At 37.1% G+C, this 22,466-nt stretch overlaps 1 protein-coding gene across 2 annotated transcripts in view; it reads right to left on the bottom strand.

Moving 5' to 3' along the window:
* PARP8 (poly(ADP-ribose) polymerase family member 8) overlaps positions 1-22,466 on the bottom strand; it is a 180,226-nt gene that overhangs the window by 71,686 nt on the left and 86,074 nt on the right. The window contains exons 3-7 of one of the 2 annotated variants that reach the window (XM_058719388.1): positions 12,329-12,365; positions 10,752-10,789; positions 3,108-3,197; positions 2,444-2,514; positions 254-331 (exon numbers count right to left, since the gene is read on the bottom strand). In XM_058719388.1, coding sequence (XP_058575371.1) covers positions 254-331; positions 2,444-2,514; positions 3,108-3,197; positions 10,752-10,789; positions 12,329-12,351 — 300 coding nt within the window. In that variant the 5' untranslated portion in view covers positions 12,352-12,365. The remainder of the gene's footprint in view (positions 1-253; positions 332-2,443; positions 2,515-3,107; positions 3,198-10,751; positions 10,790-12,328; positions 12,366-22,466) is intronic. The other variant, XM_058719380.1, reaches the window with a different exon arrangement.

Genomic DNA, 22,466 nt, shown 5'->3' with positions numbered 1-22,466 from the left:
ATGCTGCTGCCTGCAAAATCTCAGTGATGAAGCAAGACAACTTCAGTGTGAGTGATTACAGTCAAAGAGTTGCAAAAGTAACCTTGATTTCTGAAAATATGTAGAAATGAGAAACGGAGAAATTATATAGGTTTCCAAGTTAGCTCAAGAACTAACACACAGGTCTCTCAGATCACAAGCACAGATTTCCACTAGGGCGTAAGGGCTACTGCGAACTCTGCGAGTGGGTATTTGATGGGTCTGATGTGCTTACCTGTCCTCCATAGTAAAATTCTTCAGAATCATTATCACCTTCGGAATCTTCTTCCACCGTACTATTTTGTCTTGACTCCTTAAATAACAGATTAAGAAAAGAATTTTAATGGTCAGATTAGCTTACCTTCTTTTGAAAAGAAAGTAGCAAGTGGCCATAATAGATAGGTCTTGTGCTTGCTTATCACATGGATTTTATATAAAAAACGTGTGTGGTGTAGTACAAGCCAAAAACAAAAGGCAGTAAGAGACAGTTTTGTCAGTGTAGTAAGCTTTATTGTACATCTTTTTTAAAAGTTCTATTTCATTGATTTTGAGTTGTACAATTTACTATTTGATGTTTACATAAAACTATGTGTCATCAACTACAACTTTGGTTTTGTTCTGATAAAAACATCTGACAAGTTCATACTGATTCAATTGGTTATTAAAAAGTTCCTCAGCATTGGGGCGCCTGGGTGGCTCTGTCAGTTAAGACTCAGAGTTCGGCTCAGGTCATGATCTCGTAGTTTCTGAGTTCATACTGATTCAATTGTTTACTAAAAAGTTCCTCAGCCCTAGGGCGACTGGGTGGCTCAGTCAGTTAAGACTCAGAGTTTGGATCAGGTCGTGATCTCGTGATCTCGTGGTTTTCAAGTTCAAGCCGTGCATCGGGCCCTGTGCTGACAGCTCAGAGCCTGGAGCCTGCTTCGGATTCTGTGTGTGTGTCTCTCTCTCTGCCCCTGCCCCATTCATGCTCTGTCTCTCTCTCTCTCTCTCTCTCCCTCTCCCTCAAAAATAAACATTAAAAAAAAAAAGTTCCTCAGCATTATTTATTTATCCCTGACCGTGCTCACTTCCACTGCCAACTCTACATAATGGTATGAAATAAAAGACACTCGAACTCCAATAATATAAAAATCAAATTATGAAAATAAATATGAATTACATTATGAAGAGAACTTTCTACATACAGAAATTATTTACTTTAGATTTCAGATTTCAAAAGGATGTTTAATTAAATATGCTTGAACTTGAAGTCTGAGTTTCTAATTAATGGAACCACATATGCTTTGTGTCTGAAGTTCAAACAGTAAAATTTTACCTAAAGTAACTAATGATGATATTCCCATACCCGGCAGGCTCTGTTAAAATAATTAGGAGAAAGGCAAATCCCATTAGACACAGGAATCTATCAACCCAATGTTTTGGAATCGTTTCTAAATTTCTAGACCAAATTTCAAATTCTTAAGGAAAATGAAAAACCTACAAAAGGGAATTTGGGTTTTATAAAATGCTAACAGATTTGGGTTTTGGGGCCAGTATTGCTAAATCTGTGGTTCTCGCTGTGGATGAAGGAGAGTAGAGGGAACTATACAATACTAAGGGGCGGGGCGGGGGGGGGGGAGTTTGTTCCGGGTGCGTAGTTTGAAAAGCAAAAAATTGTCAGTCCTGTTGCACTCATCTTGTTTTTTTTAACACCCCAGTGTTTATTGACTGATTCTAGCAGATTTTTTAAAGGTGAGGAAGGGGTAGCAGGAATTTGTCGTTGATGTTGTTTTAACATTGGCCACTAATAATAAGACTATATACCCATTCTCTTTGCTACCTTAGGTAAAGAGATCACCTTTTACAAATGAAATGGTAAGGGTTCCACATGCAGCTGTTAGAACTGTAAGTTACAGAAGATGCTCCTCAGTCAACTACATTACTTGACCAAATACAGAGAATAAGTTAAGCTTTGTGTGCACTTGATTTAGATTTAAGCCAGACATTCTTTCTGTTAAAGGCAGCTTCCTTCTCAGGGTTAATTCTAGGTCACTACCCTTCCCTATACTTAAGTCTCTTGGCCACAAGCCTGTGCTTCATACACTATATGCAGTCTTTTTTTTTAAATTTTTTTAAATGTTAATTTATTTTTCAGACAGAGAGAGACAGAACATGAATGGGGGAAGGGCAGAGAGAGAGGGAGACACAGAATCCGAAGCAGGCTCCAACTCCAAGCTGTCAGCAAAGAGCCCAATGCAGGGCTCGAACTCACGGACAGTGAGATCATGACCTGAGCCGAAGTCCGAAGTTCAACCGACTGAGCCACCCAGGCGCCCCTACAGTCTTAACCTAAATAGCAATGATATTAACTATAAATACAAGGTAAGTTTAAAATGTATTCTGTTTTGAATAAAGTATAAAATACGAAATGTAATCTCCATACCTCTCCATTTTCCTTCTGTAATTTTGATTTTATGGATAAGCAACAGTTAATGTCATTTGTCTTCCTTAATTCTGAAAGAAAGTTATAAAACATCATTTATAATACATCACTTTAGTTTTCAGCAGGCTATTTATCAAATATTTATAAGTTTCAGTATAAAAACACGCCTCAGGTGATTCTCTCTTTGCCAAAAGATTAAGGAATGTTTTATAATTATATTATGTTAGGAAGTTACATGATACATAAGCTATTCTGATTTTTTCATTGCCCATCAAAATACGGTCAAACCAAAGTGCCACTACACAGACCCCTTCAGCTCTCATTTATGTATTTCATGGGATCTACATTGCCTTAAGTAAGCTTTTTAAATATTCATTTTGTCTACCAGTGTCATTATGCATGGAATATTTTCATAAGAAAAAATATCAACACAATGCATTTAAACAGGGCTTTTTTAAAGTAGTGTAAATTTATGTGTTTAAAAAACTGTTGAAAAACAAACTAATGCAAGTTAGACAGAAAATTTGTATGGGACACCAGATTTATAGATGCTGGAGATAAATATCTGCTACATGGGCTAAAAGAACAAAAATAAATAAATAAAGCTACCTATAGCCAAGAAAACATTAATCTAGAGTTTAAAAAAACAGTATATTCCTATTACCTGTTGCTATCCGGTGGAAAATTATCGGAATTGGCTCCGTAGTAACTAATACGTCTTCATCATTTTCTGAACTTGACACATACGTATTATCTGCAAAGAAATATGGGCAATTAAAGGCATGGTAACCAAAAAAACCAAACCCTTTATTAAAAAAAGTTAAATTATATCCACATCGCTTCCATCACTCAGGAAGCACATACTACTGCTCTGGTTAATCTCAGAAAAAATTAAGTATACATGATTTATCACAGATTTACATGTGATTTAATTTTAAATGGCCTCTTCAAAGACACTTGTGTCTCCTAGAGAAATACAGACTGTGGATAGGGACTGTTCCCAAACAGGAAGCAGATACTGGGAGAAAGCTAAAACAAGAACATTTGGTGCAATAAAAAAATTCAATATCAAGTCATTAAAAAAACTGAACCAAAGCCTTGGTTGAAAATCATACCTCCATATTACTCTAATGTATATTTTTAAATGACATTAAGTCTCACAATTCTTCTTCTTCCATAAATTAATTTCATTAAATAATACTAAGCAAGTTGAATGCACAGAAAACATTAAATTATTCCACAGCTTTTTTCTTCATTATTTGTTTTCTCCAGAAAAAAATATTTTAATAAATTTAGGATTTTTCCCTAAAAATACAGATCTTTGTGCATATAATATAACACACAGCCATTTATTCTACTTTGTTCATTGACAATTACTGGGCATCTGTGAGACCGCTGTTCGTTACCAAACGCTTCACCAATTCATTAATTATGGTCCTATAATACTCTCATTGACACTGTATAAAATATAAAAAGTGTAAAATATTCCCAACAAATAATAGAAACCTGTTATCAATTTCTGCAAAAGGAAATGAGTATTCTGATAACTGACTGAATACACGATAAAAGATCTTGAGCCAAGTTTTCATAATATTGTGTCAGTACAGTGAGAACACGATCTTTAACTGATAGATATCAAAGTCACTACTTTATTTGCAAAGAAACATCTGCACTGTGTTTAGACCTTGAGTGCAGTGAGTCGAGAGTGATGTGTTCACAGCATAGTCTCAAAGACTCTCAATAGACATAAGGCTTTACTAATAATTCTGGAAGGTGAGAGGAAAGGAATGTGGATTAGATTTGAAACAAAACAGGTTTGCCTCATTACTTTGTTTTAATTACAAATTTTGCCTTGTTTCACTTTCAAGTAGCATTGAGGAGGGTGTGAGATTTTTGTGTTTATCAAGTGGGACCACAGATTAACAAACAGGTTTAATATAAACTTGTTTTAATTACTGTTTCATCACATTGGTTGAGACTTTGACCGTTTATCTGGAGTCTCTTCTGTCAATGACCTCATACTCTGAGGTGAAGAGTAAACCCCTCTATTAAAGCCAGTATTTCAATTTCTTAAACCCTCATTCAGAGGGTTACTGATTCAAAGTTATTTGCTACTGAATCAACTCAATTAGTTTTTCCCTGTAGATAATGTATTCCTTGAAGCAAACTTACGGCGAAAAGGAGTATTAAAAATAAAAATGAGCATTAAAGGAAAAAAGTAATAGCTAACCACCACCTAGAAGGGGAGATCCCCAAAAATCCACAAAGTGCGCACAGTATCATGCAGTATCTCAGTGTCATGGACGGGAGCATTTTACTAAATCTTTAAGAGGAAAGTAAATTAGGGCATTCTGTTTATGAAAACAAGGAAGTGAATAACTCAATTTAATGGATCCAATGGCTTACGTGGTGTTGACACTACAAGGCAGTCAGCTTTGATTCAAGAGAATGTAATTTGAATTGAACGAATGAACACACGTTGCATAATGCTTTAAGACAGGATTATGCAGTCAAACACATCATTTTCTAAGAGATTTTTTTTTTTTACCAGTTTGTATCTTGATTAGTGTTTAGGCATTTGAACACTTTCAATTTCTGTTTCTGGCTAAATTTACCCAAGCCAAAATGTTCTCAGGTTTCATGCCAATATCTATTAAATCATCATTACGACATCACAGGCCCGATCAAAGAGATATATATACCTGAGTGAAAAACAGAAACGTAGGACAGTAGACAAAGCACATAAAATCTAGACCCAACTACCAACTAGCTATTGATCCCTTTTAACTAACCCATGGTTGCTTTAGTTCTAAAGTGAAGGTCTGCAGATGCTCTTTGAGGATCGTCCCAGCTGTATGAATGAATTCTGTTTTCTCTTTTCGTTGTTCTTTAAATAATCATTTCTAAACCTTCCTCAAACTATTTTGACATCTGTAATAATAAAATCATCTTTGTTTAGACATGAGGAAGTAGGACATAAAAAGGATAAGGAATGCATTTAAGGTAACAGAATGAGTCAGTGACTGAATAGAATGTTTTCAAACTCAAATTCCTTCTCTGGAATTCTCCCACTTGACTCCAGAGGTGCCAATTTTTTTTTTTTTTTTTTTTTTGCCCCCGAAAATTCCGAGGACAGCTAGGTTCCTTAACGTGTAAGTTTTGTAGGGACCTATAGATCGTTATTAAAGGCTGTTAACAATGTGACTATTTTCTCTTCCCTGCCCTACCAGACTATGCAAGCCATTACTGGGACTTCCATGGACAACTGGGGCAAGATGGGTAGAGAGCTATGAGAAAGCATCTGTGAAACTATTTTTCCATTCTATTTCAAAGGCAACATAATTTAAGCCAAGTCATTCCATTATTCATTACTATGTACCTTCAGAAAAATAATACAATTATAATAATAATTATATTGGCTTTGTAATATAATCTGGATATCTCCCCTGAGTGTTATATTATATAATATTTATACATTTCATATCAACCTTCAAACCAATCAACTATTATCCCTATTTTAAAGATGGGGAAGCCAAAGCTAAGAGAAATCAAACAATTTGCCCAAATTATTTAAGTAATTAAGGGGCGGCTGGGTGGCACAGTCGGTTAGAGTGTCCAACTTGGGCTCAGGTCTTGATCCCATGGTTCATGAGTTCGAGCCCCATATCGGCTCTCTGCTGTCACGCAGAGCCCCCACTTCAGGTCCTGTCTCCCTCTCTCTGTCTCTCCCCTGCTTTCTCATTCTGTCTCTCTGTCTCTCAAAAATAAATAAACAAAAAAAATTACACACGGCAAGTAAGTGGTAAAACTGTCCGAATTCAGACATTAGTTCTTTGCTATGCTTTTTTTAATATTAAAAAGCTGTCACTCAACAATCACAATATGTTGTAAAACATAAAAAAGGGATGAGAAAATTCACACCCACCAGTAGGTGAGCCTCCTAATTAAAGGTGGGAACTGATGAGAAAAAATTCTGCTGTTCTGTTCCAGTGGAGCCAATTATCTGTGACTTGTAATATATTTGCCTTCAAAAAGCAAAAATCTGTCTACAGTATAAATTCCATAAGGAAGCACAAGTAAACCAGAAGGTTGCTCTATTTCTTCGCTGCATTTAAAAAAGCCCACATATCATTTAACATTGCATTTATGAACATGTTACTTAAAGTATACTTAATACTCAATAAAGATCTTCTTTGTTCACACAAAACAAAACTATGACATGAATTTCAATAGGTGGCACAGGTTACTTAATAAATTAAAATTATGAAGTGATAAATCTGTTCCTAAGGAAATAAACAAAGTGCCATAATCCTGAATCTGGAGGATTATGCTCATATATTTCCACAGGGCAAAGCAAGTTCCAAATTTTCAAAGCTAGATGATGAGCTAATCATTCAACCATATAATCCAGAGAAAGCAGGAAGGGAAAAGACTGAGGAACATTAGCAGAAGGAACTAATGAAGTACTACCACGATTACTGATAGTAATTACTATCAAGGCTTAGAAATTTTCAAAAACAACATAAAAAGCTATCTGTTTGAGTTGATTTTTACAATAAGTAAACTTTGGGGAAGAAAAACCAAAAGGAGAAAAAGACAAGAACAAATGTGAAACAATAGGTGCGAGACAGGAGAAATAACCACAAAGAGGCAGATTTTCAGATGTACAGGCCGAATAAGATAAAAAACTTTTTGCTACAGAAGTTGGGACATTTCACCAACACAGTGAGCTTTCATGTTTAAAAGTGACTAAGAAACAGAAAAACAAAACAGACAATAATCACGGCAGAAAAATAACAACTGCCCCAGAACCATCCCTGAAGAGATGCCAGGCTCAGAGAGATTTGCTGGCATGTTCTAGCAAATGCCAAAGAATAGCTGCATTTCTTCAGCAATGCCAACTCTTTAACAGCAAAATATATGGCAAGATGCATACGGTTCTTACGGATCAACATTAAGATGCCTGCTAAACAACCTTGTTGTTCAAAGGAGAAAGCGTACGTGATACCTCAATAGATGTTAAGCAAGAATTTGATCAAGACTTACAACTCATTCTTAAAAAAAAAAAAAAAAAAAAAGACTTGGTAAAACGAGAAAACTAGTTTTCTGAAAGTAGATGGAAACACGCTCACTAATTTTTGGAAAAGAAGGACAAAGCTGCCAACTTTCACAATCATCATTAAAAATTATTCTGGAAGTTCTAGCAGTGTAATGGCAGAAAAGACACAAGGATGAATACCGGAAAGGGAGAGCAAACATAATTTGTATGCAATATTAGCTACCTGAGAAATCAAGTGTATTAACTGAACTTTTAATGCAAATAAATGTAGATTAAAATTTAATAAAATGGGTAAAATATTGTCATAGTAACACTTTGAATTTTTTTTTTTAATGTAGTAATACTCACTTTGAAGAACACTCCATAAAAATAACTCCCACTGCTTCTTTCATACAAGTGACAGGAATCAGAACTAAATTACAGACTTGGTTTTACCACCAAACTGCATGTTCTTGGGAAATACTCTTTACCCTCTCTTGACACATTGCTTCAATTATAAATGGTCACGATAGCCTCTGTTCTGCTTATACACAGAGTGGCATTTAGAGTCTCTTCTATTATGTGTATGAAAATACTTGGTATACAGTGTACTGGTTACATCAGCCAATTCAAAATTCTACCCCAAAATGCATTAATCTCTCTCACACCAAAACTTGTGTTTCATTTACACTCCTTTTATTTTTAGAAATGAAATTATAGTGGAAATTCGCTACAGACTTTCTCCAAGAAGGGAACTTATTTTTAAAAAGCACAAATGATAACTAGTGTTTTAAGTTTCAATTTTTGTATATTGCATTTCCTAAAGGGGCTACCTCCCGCACAGAGAGAAAAAGCCAGTGATACCTCTTGGCCACAAGAGGGAGCTAAACATTTGGCTCCCTTCGTTTACTAAGGGCATCTTCTGCCCTATTTCCTGTGCTACAGAATAATTCACTTACTGTCTTCAACGTGGCTTTGATTTGTGGCATTACCTCTATCACTCTGACTTCAAGTCCTCTCATGACTGACATCTCTAGGAGCTGCCTCAGATGAGAAGCACAATAATTATAATATTCACAACACTGGAGCTTTTATTTTCCTAACACACTTAGCAAACATTCAGTATCAAAAACATCCTATACCATAAGGGAGAGAGCTGATTACAAAATCTTCTACAAAAAAATTTTTCTTTGTAAATACTTCTTGTGTTCCTTCTTCCAATGAAATCTGTTTAGAACTCTTTTTATACTACTATTAAAAAAAATAGGCCATCTCTTTAATAATGAATAATTCCCCTTGTAAAACTGTACAAAAGTTTTAAAGACTAATATGCTTAACATATATGGAGATCATAGCAAAATAACTGAAACTGGAGTTTATGACTCACAAAATTATTTTTAAATGTAACATCTGATCTTATAAAAGATTATTATTTTTTTTTTTTTTAATTTTTTTTTTTTTAAATTTTTTTTTTTTTTTTTTTTTAACATTTATTTATTTTTGAGACAGAGACAGAGCATGAACAGGGGAGGGGTAGAGAGAGAGGGAGACACAGAATCTGAAACAGGCTCCAGGCTCTGAGCTGTCAGCACAGAGCCCGACGCGGGGCTCAAACTCACGGACCGTGAGATCATGACCTGAGCTGAAGTCGGACGCTTAACCGACCGAGCCACCCAGACGCCCCTCTTATAAAAGATTAAATGCATGATGCAAACAACCACAAAAAATACTAGCATGAATGCTAAAGAAATAAGTTTTACATCTTCATACTATCTTATGAACTAACCATTTTTAAAAGTACTCAAAGTATGGATCATCAAAGTTGCCTATAGCAATCTAGTCATTTTACACAGAAAAATATGATCCAAATCATGCAGAGTATGTGAATAAAATGGCTAGATTTGAGTAAGAATTGGAATTAGGTTTCTAATTTATGACACTGACAGATCTCAACAGTTAGTTTGGTGACCACCTGATTTTATTAAGTCTGAATGCTGGAGTAAAACATATATGAAATACAGGCAGTTAAAATTTGCTATTCTTTGGGGCGCCTGGGTGGCTCAGTCGGTTGAGTGACTGACTTCGGCTCAGGTCGTGATCTCACGGTTTGTGAGTTCGAGCCCCGCATCAGGCTCTGTGCATACAGCTAGGAGCCTGGAGCCTGCTTTGGATTCTGTGTCTCCCTCTCTCTCTGCCCTTCCCCACTCATGCACTGTCTCTCTCTGTCTCAGAAATAAATAAACATCAAAAAAAAAAATTGCTGTTCTTTGCTACAAAATATGATAAACAATAGATGCTTGCATTATACTCTTTTCTCTGAGGTAAAGAAATCAAGTTGTATTTTTTTCTGCATTAAGTCTACAATACTTATGTTCTTATTCAAGATAAAATTATAGATATCACTTGTGAGGAAAATACTAAAGAGAAACATCTTGTTTACATATCTGAAAATTGTCATGACTAAAATGTTGGCATACACAGCTTGGGCTCTGATGAGATTACATGTGTCTAGAAAACAGGACTGACCATGGCCTAGAAGAAAAACCCTTGTTTGACTGATAGAAAAATGGATCTGCAGTGGTCTTACATTCTGTTTTCTAGGGAGAAGTGTTTGTGGGCATAGTAATATATTTCAAGTAACAGACACTCAGTGAGACTACATAAACAAGATACCTAGCCTAGTCCAGTGGTACAGTCCAGACTCTGGACTCCTGGGTTCAAAACCCAGCTCTTCCTCTTACTAGCTGTGTCATCATTCATGAGGAAAAAAGTGATGCTATGGTAACAATGTCATAGGATCGTTGTCAGAATTGTTTAATGAGACATATACTTAGAGAAATGAAGACAGGACTATTTTTTGCTATTACTATTATTTTTACCTATTATTTTAGCTGCTATCCTTACCTATTATTTTTACATTATGAGGATTCAAATGATGTTTCAAAGCCAATGACTGAACCAGTTCAGAGAATCTTTTTTTTTTTTTTTACTTGCAATGAGAAAAATATATATAGGCTGAAGCTATACATGGGCTCAAGTAAACTATTTTTCATCAGGAAACTATTTTGATTCTGGACTGCATCTCAGGGTAAGACATGTATTTCACAGGCCACCAACAGAATTTTTCTGGATCTTTAAGTCTTCCCCTGCCAACGCTTCACTCCCAGATATATTTATATACATTTTCCACCTCCAAAAGAAAAAAAAATATTCAAAGAAACCACGACACAAGTATTTGTAATAAAAACAGAAAGAAAAAAAAACGCATACCTGGGTAATCTTCAGATACATGTACTGAATAGGATACACTGTTAAAACAGGAAAAAAGAGAAAAGAAAGGCTCAAGTTACTGCTAAGGAATATATGTTTTTACAAAATAAAAACCGTCATATTACCCATTCATTTTTATAGATGAACAACAAACATCCAAAACAGATTAGGAAGAATATTTTGATTTTTGACATCAGAAACTTACAGAGTTTTGAGATATATTTTCTGTGAGTGTAAATGATTTTTGAAGTATCGTTCTTCCCACAGTGGTACTCTGAGTACAGACAGGTCTTTTTAATCTCAGCAATATCTAATATTCCCTAATCCATGATCACTTGTGTCATCTGCTCAGATTTTATCAAATCACCTTCTTTTAACCCAAAATAAAGTATTCTTTCTGTTTGGTACGGCAGTCCAGAATTTAAACATTTGTTTTTGATACTGCTTCTCCACAATCTGCTGTGATTCTGAAACATGTCCTTTTCTTCAAAGACTTAACAAAAGGATGACAGCGTAACTCATAGTTGTTCATCAGCCAATGTCTCATCGTCACAACATAGAATAAATGAACTATCTCCAGACCTCAGGAGGACTGGGTTGCCTTAAAAACAATTTTTAAATTGCATTTTAACAATTTCACAACTCCTTCCCCAGTAACCCTACTGCCTTCAGGTATTACCTCAATGACACATGGGAAGCTATCACGATTACTTCTCCACTTTCCTCTATCAGCTAGACTGTGAGTCTCTTGAGGTTAGGGTCCGTGTCTATTTTATTTTTAGCACAGTCCTCTATTTTACTGCATGACACACAGAACATATTCAATATTAGCTTTCTGAAGAGATTGGTGGAACTGCCACCTGCCAGAGAAAAGTCAAAATTTAGTTTAAGTTCAGCCAAATTAACTGCCTGTTAACACAAATCAATTCTCTTTGAAGGAACAAAAAAACCCAGAATCTCTGCAAAGTATCATTCACAAAGTGAATCCTGTAAGATTCAAATTATTTGACATATGAACAAACAGGAAAATCTAACCCATATTCAAGGGAAAGTTTGACCCAAGTGCTGGAATCAGCCCACAATGATGTTAAAAAAGTTATTATAAGTATGTTTACGGAAGTAAAAATGAAAAATCCAATCCAAAGAAGAAAAAACAGATCATCAGGGTCTTTTGGACACTAGTAAAAGAGCAAACATTTTGTATAACTAAAGTTTCAGGAGGTAAAGAGAGAGAAAACACTGCAGGAAAAAAAAAGGGGGCTGGCAATTTCCCAGTTTGAGTCAAAGACTGATGTACAGACTGAAGAAGCCCAGAAAACCCCAAACAGGTTACATGCAGAGAAAGCTACATCCAGGTGCACGTGGGCAAACTGCTGAAAACCAAATATAAGGAAACATTTTTAAAGAGAAAAAACTGACACAATACACACAGGAAAACAATAAGAATCAATGTTTCATAAGAAACTGTAGAGGACAGAGGACAGTAGAATGATGAAAAGCTGGGGGAGAACTATGAACCCCGAATTCTACATCCAGGCCACGGATCTTTAAAAATGAAGATAAATTTAAAAACTTACAGATGAAAGAAAATTGTGGACATCTGTGCCAGCAAACCTAAGGCAGAAAAAATCCCAAAGTTCTCCAGGTGAATGATATCAGAAAATCAAATATCCAGAGAGAATGAAGAGTACCAGAAATTGTAAATATAAAAGACGATTCTTCTCTTACTGTTTTAAAAATACATGACTTGGGGCGCCTGGGTGGCGTAGTCGGTTAAGCGTCCGACTTCAGCCAGGTCACGATCTCGCGGTCCGTGAGTTCGAGCCCCGCGTCAGGCTCTGAGCTGATGGCTCGGAGCCTGGAGCCTGTTTCCGATTCTGTGTCTCCCTCTCTCTCTGCCCCTCCCCCGTTCATGCTCTATCTCTCTCTGTCCCAAAAATAAATAAAAAAAAAAAAAAAAAAAAAAAATACATGACTTGTTTAAGGTAAAAATTCTAACACTTCATTGTGGGATTTATAACATATGTAAATGTAATACACATGACAATTATAGCATAATGTCTGGGAGGGGTTAAATGCTCTTATGTAGTTTCAAGGTTCCTCTATCTTATTCAAAATGGGATAATACTAACCCTAAACAATAACTTCTAAGAAAAGTTAAGGATATACACTGTAATCTCTAGAACAACCACAAAACAAAGAAACAAACAAGCAAACAAACAAACAAGCAAACCTTAAAAAACAATTGCAAGGATTGCATTAAATGTGAATGGACTAAAGGGTAAAGCCAGCCAGAATGGATTTGAAAAAGCAAGATCCGATTCTATGCTGTCTTTAAGAGATCCACGTTAAATATAAAGGCACAGATTCAAAGTAAAGGAGGGAAAAGTTATACCAATGCAAATGGTAAGCGTAAGACTCACGTGTTTAAATTAATAATGAAGACTTCAAGACAAAGATAGAGAGATCATCATAATGATAAAAGGGTCAATTCATCAGGATGAAGACACAACAATCATAAATGTGTATGCACCTAATAACAGAACTTCAAAATACATGAGGCAAAACTTGACAGAATTAAAAGGAGAAAAGCACAACTCCACAATCACAATTTGAGTAATTGATAGAACTAGACACCCCCCACCCAAATCACTGAAGACCGAAGATCCGAAATAGATTTTAATTACTATAGAATATCCTTTTCCTTTCAGATACACATGGATGGAACGTTCACCAGAAAAGATCATACACTGTGCCATAAAACTAGTCTTAGTAAATCTGAATGAATGGATGGTTGTGGTTCACCCTAGTCCATATCCTGGGTTTCCTGACTCATCTAGCCCTTATAACTAAGTCGTAAGCCCTCAATGAGCCACTGCCTTTTAGAATTTGTGACTGGACTTTGGGCAATGTGACTATGGCCAGAGGCAGTGCAACCCCTCTAGGCAAGCCCAAGTCTCCACCAATCAAATCCCTGGCCTGCTGCTTAGTCCCCGTAAAGAGATTAGGCAGAGACAAAAATGAATAAGGAAGTGAGAAGGAAAACAAGATGGTTTGTAATGAGACCAAATACTGATACATGGTTCTTTCATAAAGCATATTTAATTGATCAATGAATTCAAAAAGCATTTCTTGGTAACCTGATAAAAGACAAACACTATGTTAACGTCAACTACGATTTAGGTAGACAAAAAATCAGGAGATGATTTTGAATGATTAATTCAGGAGGAAACAAAGAATATAAAACAAGGAATATGATAGACATGGGAACTTAAACATTTTAAAGCACAACAGTATTTTTTCCTTCTCATTTTTATATAATTATAGGTTCATATGAAGTTGCACAGATAGTTGAGAGAACTCATGTAGCCTTCATCCAGGTTACCACATTAATGACATGTTATATACATACAGTACAATATCAAAAGCAGGATATCAACATTAGGTAAAGGGAGTATAGCTCTATGTTATTTTATCACATTTGCATCATGTACCACCATACATCAAGCTACGGAACTATTCGATCATTCAAGGATTTGCCTCGTGCTACCCTCATTAAAGTCAAATCCATCTCCCTTCACCTCAACATCCTTAACCCCAGGCAGCCACTAATCAATTCTCCATCTCTATAATTTTGTCATTTCAAGAACATTATATAAATGGAATCACAGAGTGTGCCATGAAGCACAATAGTATTTTGAGGCCAAACGAGTATTGTGAAAAAAACTGCTATGATTGGCAATATGTAGGACAGACTGAAGAAGAGGGAGACTGGATTCAAAAGCTACCGTAGTGGCAAAATATGAGCAACGATCAGTGGGGAGGTATGTAACGGGGAGGAGAAAACGCAGGAACAAATGGCAGATGTTGGAGCCCAGCCAAGAGACCAGCTTTGGAAATCATGGCCCTGAATCAAATGCCAAGAATTAAAAGATAAAATAACCATACCAGTGATGCCTCAAACAAGCTGGGGGAAATATACACTATGACCTCAATGAATTTATTTGCCCCACAATTCATCTCCTTAGATAATGAAACTATACTATGTAGAAATGAAATTATTGACGATCAAGGTAACCCTTCATCTGGCAGTACTATGTGACAGAAGACTGGGATCTTGCCAGAGATTATACTCAGTACTAAACTGAATTAATTCCCAACAGCCTACCATCTCAACCAACAACAGTTGGCTTCATTTCTAATCCAAATGAATGTATAAATCCAAAATGAAACCTTAATACGTTCCCATGTCTATCTCCAATCAGGAAGCATGTTGCAGTCATAGCCACAGAGATCCTGAATACCAGCCTTACTAGCTGAGTGGCATAAGAAAAGTTATTTCAACACGCTCAGATTCAATCTCTTTTCAGTAAAATGGGAGAATCCAGACCTACCATATAAACCTGCTGTGATGATTTAATGGCTTAACAGGTGTGAGGCCCCCAGGACAACGCCAGACACATACCAGCAGGTGCCGAGTAATTCTAGTCAGCTTCCAGTACAAGCAATGAAAATTTAGAGAAACGAAATTTTACATGAATGAATGTTTTATGGGGGAACTCAATTTACTTGAAATCACAATGTATTCCATTTATCGGGGACCAAAACTAACACTGACGCTTTTACTTTATGGTAGTGTTACCCTCATGATGTTAGGAGACATTTCCATGTTCATGATCATACCTGATTTTTCAAAGACAAAATAGAAAGCAAAAGCCCAGCAAAATGACTCATCAGCTCCTGTGCTATAGCACTTTCTTGGTAGTACACCAGAAGGAAAATCACCAGGGCTGTAAAATCCAAATCAGTTTCACTCTGTGGCTTACAGAGTTCTTAGGGAAACAATCTAGTACAAGCAGACACGGATGATTAAACTAAAGGACCTAATACACAGGGCCAGAAAAAGAGAAAAAAGGCAAAGAACCAAGCTTAAACAGATATAGGAGTAAGGGTATAATAGTATATGTATAGGCTTACATAGCATGTGCTGCACATGCTAAATACTAAAGCAGCCAAAATTATCATGAGGAAATGAACGGGGAAGGCGAACAGGAGAAGGAAGAAAACCGTGGAGCAAGCTCTGAATTCTGATTCAGGAAAAAATGGCTTCAAAATTTTAGAATATGTTGAATTACAATTACACCGAGGTGCTTTGCCAGAGAAATTTAAGGTGGTCGTTATGTGGTCAATACTACATGCAACATAAATAAAATGGCGGCTTCCATCCCTTATTCCTCTGAAAGCAACTGTCCCAACTAAAGACCTCTCTCTGTTGCCACAAGCCTGTAAGGGAGCTCCTGGGGGAGCCCCCAGATGTGTGTTCACTACCTAATCCTGTATTTTGTTTCTCTATTTGTTTACTCCTGTAATTAAAAGCATTCATAAGGTCATTCTTCTATCTAAACTCACCACTCACTCCATTACCCTCCTATTTCTCCTGAAATGCCTGCAAAGAACTAAGAATAGGAGTTTATATCTAGTCCCCAAGTTCACAGATATAAGGAAATTCTTTAAGAACAGTAGGGAGATGATGAAAAGGGCAGTTTTAACATAACAGGGAAGGGTGTGAAGACAAAATGACTTTAGATTCCGAAGACCTCTCAGAGGTACTGGATTCAGTGGCTGTATTTTAATTGTTGGCCCCATAACGTTTCTGATACCTCAAACTCAAGAATCTTGGATCCTGAGCTCATACTTTCTCAGCTACACCCAGGGGGTTTTGGCAGAGCAAGCAAAACCCAGAATCTCACCGGGTCTTTTACCTTACTCTCTAAAACAGTTTCTCTGGGAAGCCAGTCCTTACAGCTCCTTTTCCTCCCAGTTAGATCACTTTTAAAATTTACGTGGAAAAAAGAAAAAAAGCAAAATCAGAAACTCACAAAAAACTGCAGCTACTGGCAAGCAACCCTCCATCCTGGCTACAATGCTTATGAGTACAGGCCTCAACTCTGTATGTTCACTTGCAAGACAACAGCTTAGACCTGAGGGTCTATGTTCCCTACCCCACTCACAGACCTACTGCGAGCTCGCCAGAAGAAAATTCACTCCAGCACCTGTCTTCCCCAATGTCCAGTGTTACAGGGTGAAAAAGACACCGTCCAGCTATCCATCTCCTCAACCAACTCCTGCATCTCAAGCTAGACGGTGACTTTTGGCATGCTAGAAGCTCATTTTGCTCCTTGGATGCCATTTGCTTCCCAAAAGATTCATTATCGCATTTATTATCAGTTTTACCTTCCATAAATATTTTCTAAATATCCAGGCCAACCAGCTATAGCACCTTCGTTATTTACCATTATTCGCTACCAATTGTTTTGTCATTTATCCAGGATTAGGAATTTCTAGGGCCCTCTTTCCTCTTTACTTAAAAATCCTCACATCACCCACATCCATATGGGCAACGCTGAGCTGCATATGGTTCCATGACCTCATCTTCCCTTAATTTTAGCTCACCAGATCCATGGCTACCCCCTGGACCTTGACTTGGAGTGTAATTGCTCTCCTTCTAAAATCTCAACTCGGTGTCCCACTTTTGGGCCACAATTTTATAACTTTTCAGCCCTCAGTCCTTTATTCCTGCTCACTGACACCCGCCAATCCCCATGCTTTCTTTCACCTTTGTGCTCTTTATGGTCCCTTCAAGCTTCTTTTTCTTCTTCATGTGACTGCAGAGACCCAACTGCTCTCTCCACACCATCTTCAACTCCTTCATGGTGTACCCCTATTTTGCCCATGCCGACCACCTACCACACCTGTAACCACCAAACCATAGATAAGTCATGTCTGGCCTTCTCAACTCCCTAGACCTGGGCTCTGAATGCCCCTGGAGAGGACAGTGGAACCAAGGCATCTGGAACCCCTGCAGATATGGAGTGCTCAATGCCAGCTCTGCACAACTTTGCCCAGTAACCCTTCATATACTCTTGTGCTTTTTCTTTTTGGTAGTTTTTTTCAAACCTTCACAACTTTCCAACGTCCTGTAACAACGTGCCCTTTCAACTATCCGCATGAAGATAAAACAGAGCATCATATGGCTATTTCATCCTTTCTCCTACCAACCACCTATAAGCTAATACTTTTCTCCTCCCACCCAGGAAGATGGAAATGTCTATGCTTTTATCTAAGACTGGTCCATCTACTTGATTTATAGATCCCGTAAATGAAGGCTCCATCTGGGACCTTGTTCCACAATTTGAAATTAATAAAAAATCTATAATTATGAAAGTGTTAACAATTTCCCCACTAAGATATTAATGGTAGCACTGTTAAAATGAAGAAGTACCCAGAGAAGCAAAAATGTCAAAAATTGGATTATGTAAACTATTCTATACACACAATGCAACACCAGGCAACTCTGAAAAGGTAATGGTGTAAAATAACATGTAATGAAAGAGATACGTGTTTCCAGTACATTAAGGTACATATGAAAATTTAGACAGCTACAACATATTTTTGTTAAAAACACACAGATATATATTTACTACAAATACATATTCATAGAAGCATGGCTTGAAAAATAATGACAAATTTCAACATTTCTTATCTCTTGGTGTTTGGATGAAAGGGAGCTTTATCTTTTGTATTTGTATTGTTTCAATCTTATAAAAAGTATTAAATAAAAAGAGGGAAAAGCTAGTAATTTTTACCTTGTAGCCTTTTCTTATTATCACTCTACTTTCCTTCTTAAAATCAAGTTTTTGCAAAGAGTCATCTAAGCCCTTTTTACTACCTACCTACTGGCAAGTGTACATTCCAATCTGGCTTCCACCCCACCAAAATTCTGCTTCTTCACAACATCCCTGGTCTTTTTTTTCCCCCTAGTCCTTTTCTTACGCAAATTCTCTGATGCATTTAATAAAAATAAAGATATCGTGAAACCCTCCTTCCTTAGCTCCCAAACTCCATCTCTCCCCGGGTTCCCTCTGGTATTTGAAGATGCTCTTCTTAATTTCTTCATTTACAATATTTCAAATTTCATGCTGCTTTCATATTTCAATGCTTTCTATCCATGCTGACTGCTCTATTTTCTCACATGAGTAATCTCAACTATATCCATGAGTATCTCCTACCAGCCATACATGAGACTAAAAAATTCCCTATCTCCAAATCAGGCAGGCAGCTTTTTATTTTTCACATTTTTAATAGGATATTCTGCAAGCAAATTAAACCCAAGTCATACAAAATAGGATTTATTGCATTCTCTACCTTACTTTTCAACTCAACAAACGAAATACCAAGAAACCTGGGGCAAATAATAGCAGCACTTGCTGTTTGAAACTATAGATCTACTCACTATTTGACCATATCAGGGCACAAAACCCTTGGATACTTTCTGGAGCAGGGAAATTCTGATTCACTAGATGTGAGGTAGGACCTGGTATGTGCATTTCTAATTTACTTCTAAATTTTAATTCTTTAGCATGTCTTCCAAGGCTGTTCACAATGTAACCCATAACAATCTGACCAGCCAAAACCCTGTCAAATACCCAGCGACCTGAACTTCTAACCATTTCAAGTTCTACGGTTACCAAACAGGTCATTTTATTCACACAAAGCAAAGTTGCCCTAGACTCTGGATGTGAAATCTGGTTCCGTCATTATTAACTGTGTGACTGCGTGCTAGACTGACTGTGAGCTAGAGAATTACTTCTTTTTGACTCAGTTTCCTATCTGTAGTCTACTATCTCTTAGGGTTGCTATGAAGAGTAAACCGGTTAATACACGTGAAACGCTTTGAAGAAAGGAAAAGACAAGAAAAGAGAAGAGAAGAAAAGAGAAAAAACAATCACAAAATTTTCAATAAACCTTAGCTGTTTCATTAATAATATCCTTTTTAAATTTTTTTTTAATTAAAAAAAAATGTTTAGTTATTTATTTTTGAGAGGGGAGAGGGGGAGGGAACGAGAGGGAGAGAGAACAATCAGGGGAGGGGCAGAGAGACAGACAGACAGACAGAATCTGAAGCAGGCTCCAGGCTCTGAGCTGTGAGCACAGAGTCCAATGCTGGGCTTGAACCCACAAACTGTGAGATCACGACCTGAGCCGAAGTGGATGCTCAAGCAACTGAGCCACCCAGGTGATCCTCTTCTATAATATTATCATTATTATTACTCCCACACATAGACTTAATTTCTGGAACACATTCCCCTCTCTCCTCAAGGCTCAATCTCAGGGACAACTTCCTATGAAACTTCTCCAACAATCCAGGAAGATTGGGCATTTCTTCCCCTATGTCCCACTTCATCTTGGCATTAACTATCCAATAGACTGAAGGTATGGACCAAGCATTTTCATCCACAAATTCCTAGAGCTTTGACACAGTCTTACCACTCAATAAATAATTTCTGAATAAATGAACAAATCATATATTTTTCCAAAAGTACTAGATATTCCATGACAGTCCTTGATAGAAAACATATCGCTTCAGCAAGTGTTGAAATATTTGATGAAAATCAACAAATGCTGGTACCCAACAGTTCACCCTGGGGGTCCACACCACCATGCATGTGAGTGTCCGGCTCTTCCTCACATTCTCTTCGCAGGCTTTTCGTGATGCACAGAATAGAGTGGGTTCTGAATGCCCAGATCATATGTGTTCTCCGTATTTGCCATTTTCAAATCTACATACTAAAGGTGATACTTGCATTATTATCAGTCCTGATAGCATGAGTTGAAATTCAATGGCCCAGAATAAGGGAAGATCTCTCAGATGCCCCCCCTCCCCCACCAAAAAGGAAGTACCAGTTACTTTCAATACAAACAAGTAGAAATATTAGCATTTCAAACTGATCAGTAGTTTACTAGTTTTTTACTTGTCAGGAAAGAACTACACGGGAAAGTAAGTATAGACAGTTCTAGACAGAAGAGGAAAGCGGACTAGAAAATGTTTGAGCAGGAATTTGTTTCAACATCATATATTCCATGCCAGGAGCAAGCGTGCTTTAGTCAAGGATTTTAACAACAACCACGCACATATCTCTGCCCTGCCTTTCTTCTAGAGCTTTCAACACGGAGACAAGAGAACTAAGCTTACATTCCAGAAGAGAAGACACATCTTTCCCAACAATGAAATAAACTGTTGGTATAACACAATTTACATTATCCTTTACAAAGATAAAAGGATGATGATGTTTGCCCACTACACATTCAGTTAGCTTCTCAATAATACATATGTTCCTACTCTCAAGTCTTATTTTGATAATTTTTAAAGCTTTACTTTCAGCAAGTGATGTAAGAAGATTAAAGTAATGGCGTTCATTTGTGTGACATTTAGGGAACTGGTTGAGTCAGCAGCTTCAGGCTTAAATATTATACTATAGGTCAAGTGCTCAGAATTCCAAGTAAACCATCTTGTCAACAGACATGAACTTGAAGGACCTAAGTCCAACTTTGATTGTAACCCAGATGCATGCTTTATTTATGATATTAATACACCATATGGTATGAGCAAATTTTCCTTTTATACTGCCTTAGTCTAATGAAAAGAGCCAACTGCATATTTAAATAAAGTCTTGTTTCTCTCTTATTCTTTAATTGTAACCAAAAATAAAAGGGAGGTCACAAGTGCAGTTCCAACAAGACCTTAACAGTGAACAGAGAACACCAAGTCACCAACATTAAATTAGTTATATATATTATTTCTATATTTCCTCCCCAAAGTTTAATGTCTAGACTTTTGTTCTCTGAGCAGTTCGCAACTAATTCAATACTATTTGATAAATATTCATTCGATAAATGTAGATACCTTTACCTTCACTGTTTTTTTGTGTTTTTTTAAGCAAGCTGCACACCCAGCACGGAGGTTCACCCACTGAGCCACCCAGGCACCCCCACCTTCACTGTTTTCTATCTAGGTTCAAGTTATAAACAGTTATAAAAAGTTTAAAGTGGTTACAAATGATTTACACAACATGCCAGGACTGGAAAGCTGAATAAGATAGAAGAATTCTAAAAATGAAGTATGGCTTTGTTGAGGCAAAAAAACATGTTTTAAGAAAACACCATAAATTATTCAGAGAGATAACGACAATAAATACTAAAATACCACCTCACCAACTTTCTCAAAGACTTAAGATCTCCAAGATCGGTTCCTTCCAAGATAATTTCTTGCGGAATATCCAGCACAATTCTTAATACCACCTGAAGACCCTTGCAGGATCCGATCTATCTACTTGCCTCATCCTAGCCTTGCCCTGTGTTCTCTCTGTGCTCCAACAAAAAGGACTCACTTTACTTTCTAGGCATGCATCAGACACGACCCCTCCCCCTGCCCCCCCCCCCCCCCCACACCCACACCCAACAGAGGTGAGATGTGCCTGACACTCCTCAGGCACTCCTGGTTGCTCAAGAACAAAGGAAAGCACAGAAAACAAACGGTTACATTGATAGAACCTCCATCAGTTTACAAATATCTTAGTAATATCACAAGAAAAAGGCAATCTTATCAACAGCCTAATCTCCAGAACTCCCTACTATCTTAAGGATAATGCTTTGTGAAAGGGAAAAACCACCTTAGCTTAACGACAGCTAGGCCTCCAACAATCTGTAAATCCTCTTTAGCATAGGGAAAGCCCTTTAAGAAACTTCCTCTTGACTTTACCTCCCCCAACTCCACAGTATTTAAGCAGTAACTCTGCACAGCCCCCTGTAGCTCTTCTGCCCATGGGTCCTGTAACCAAGCTTTAATAAATCACCTTTTTGCACCAAAGACGTCTT

The sequence above is a fragment of the Neofelis nebulosa genome, chromosome 1 (assembly GCF_028018385.1).
Source record: "Neofelis nebulosa isolate mNeoNeb1 chromosome 1, mNeoNeb1.pri, whole genome shotgun sequence".
In the NCBI taxonomy this organism is placed as follows: domain Eukaryota; kingdom Metazoa; phylum Chordata; class Mammalia; order Carnivora; family Felidae; genus Neofelis; species Neofelis nebulosa.
Note: the sequence above shows the minus strand (reverse complement) of the source record. Positions and strands in the feature narration are given on the sequence as shown.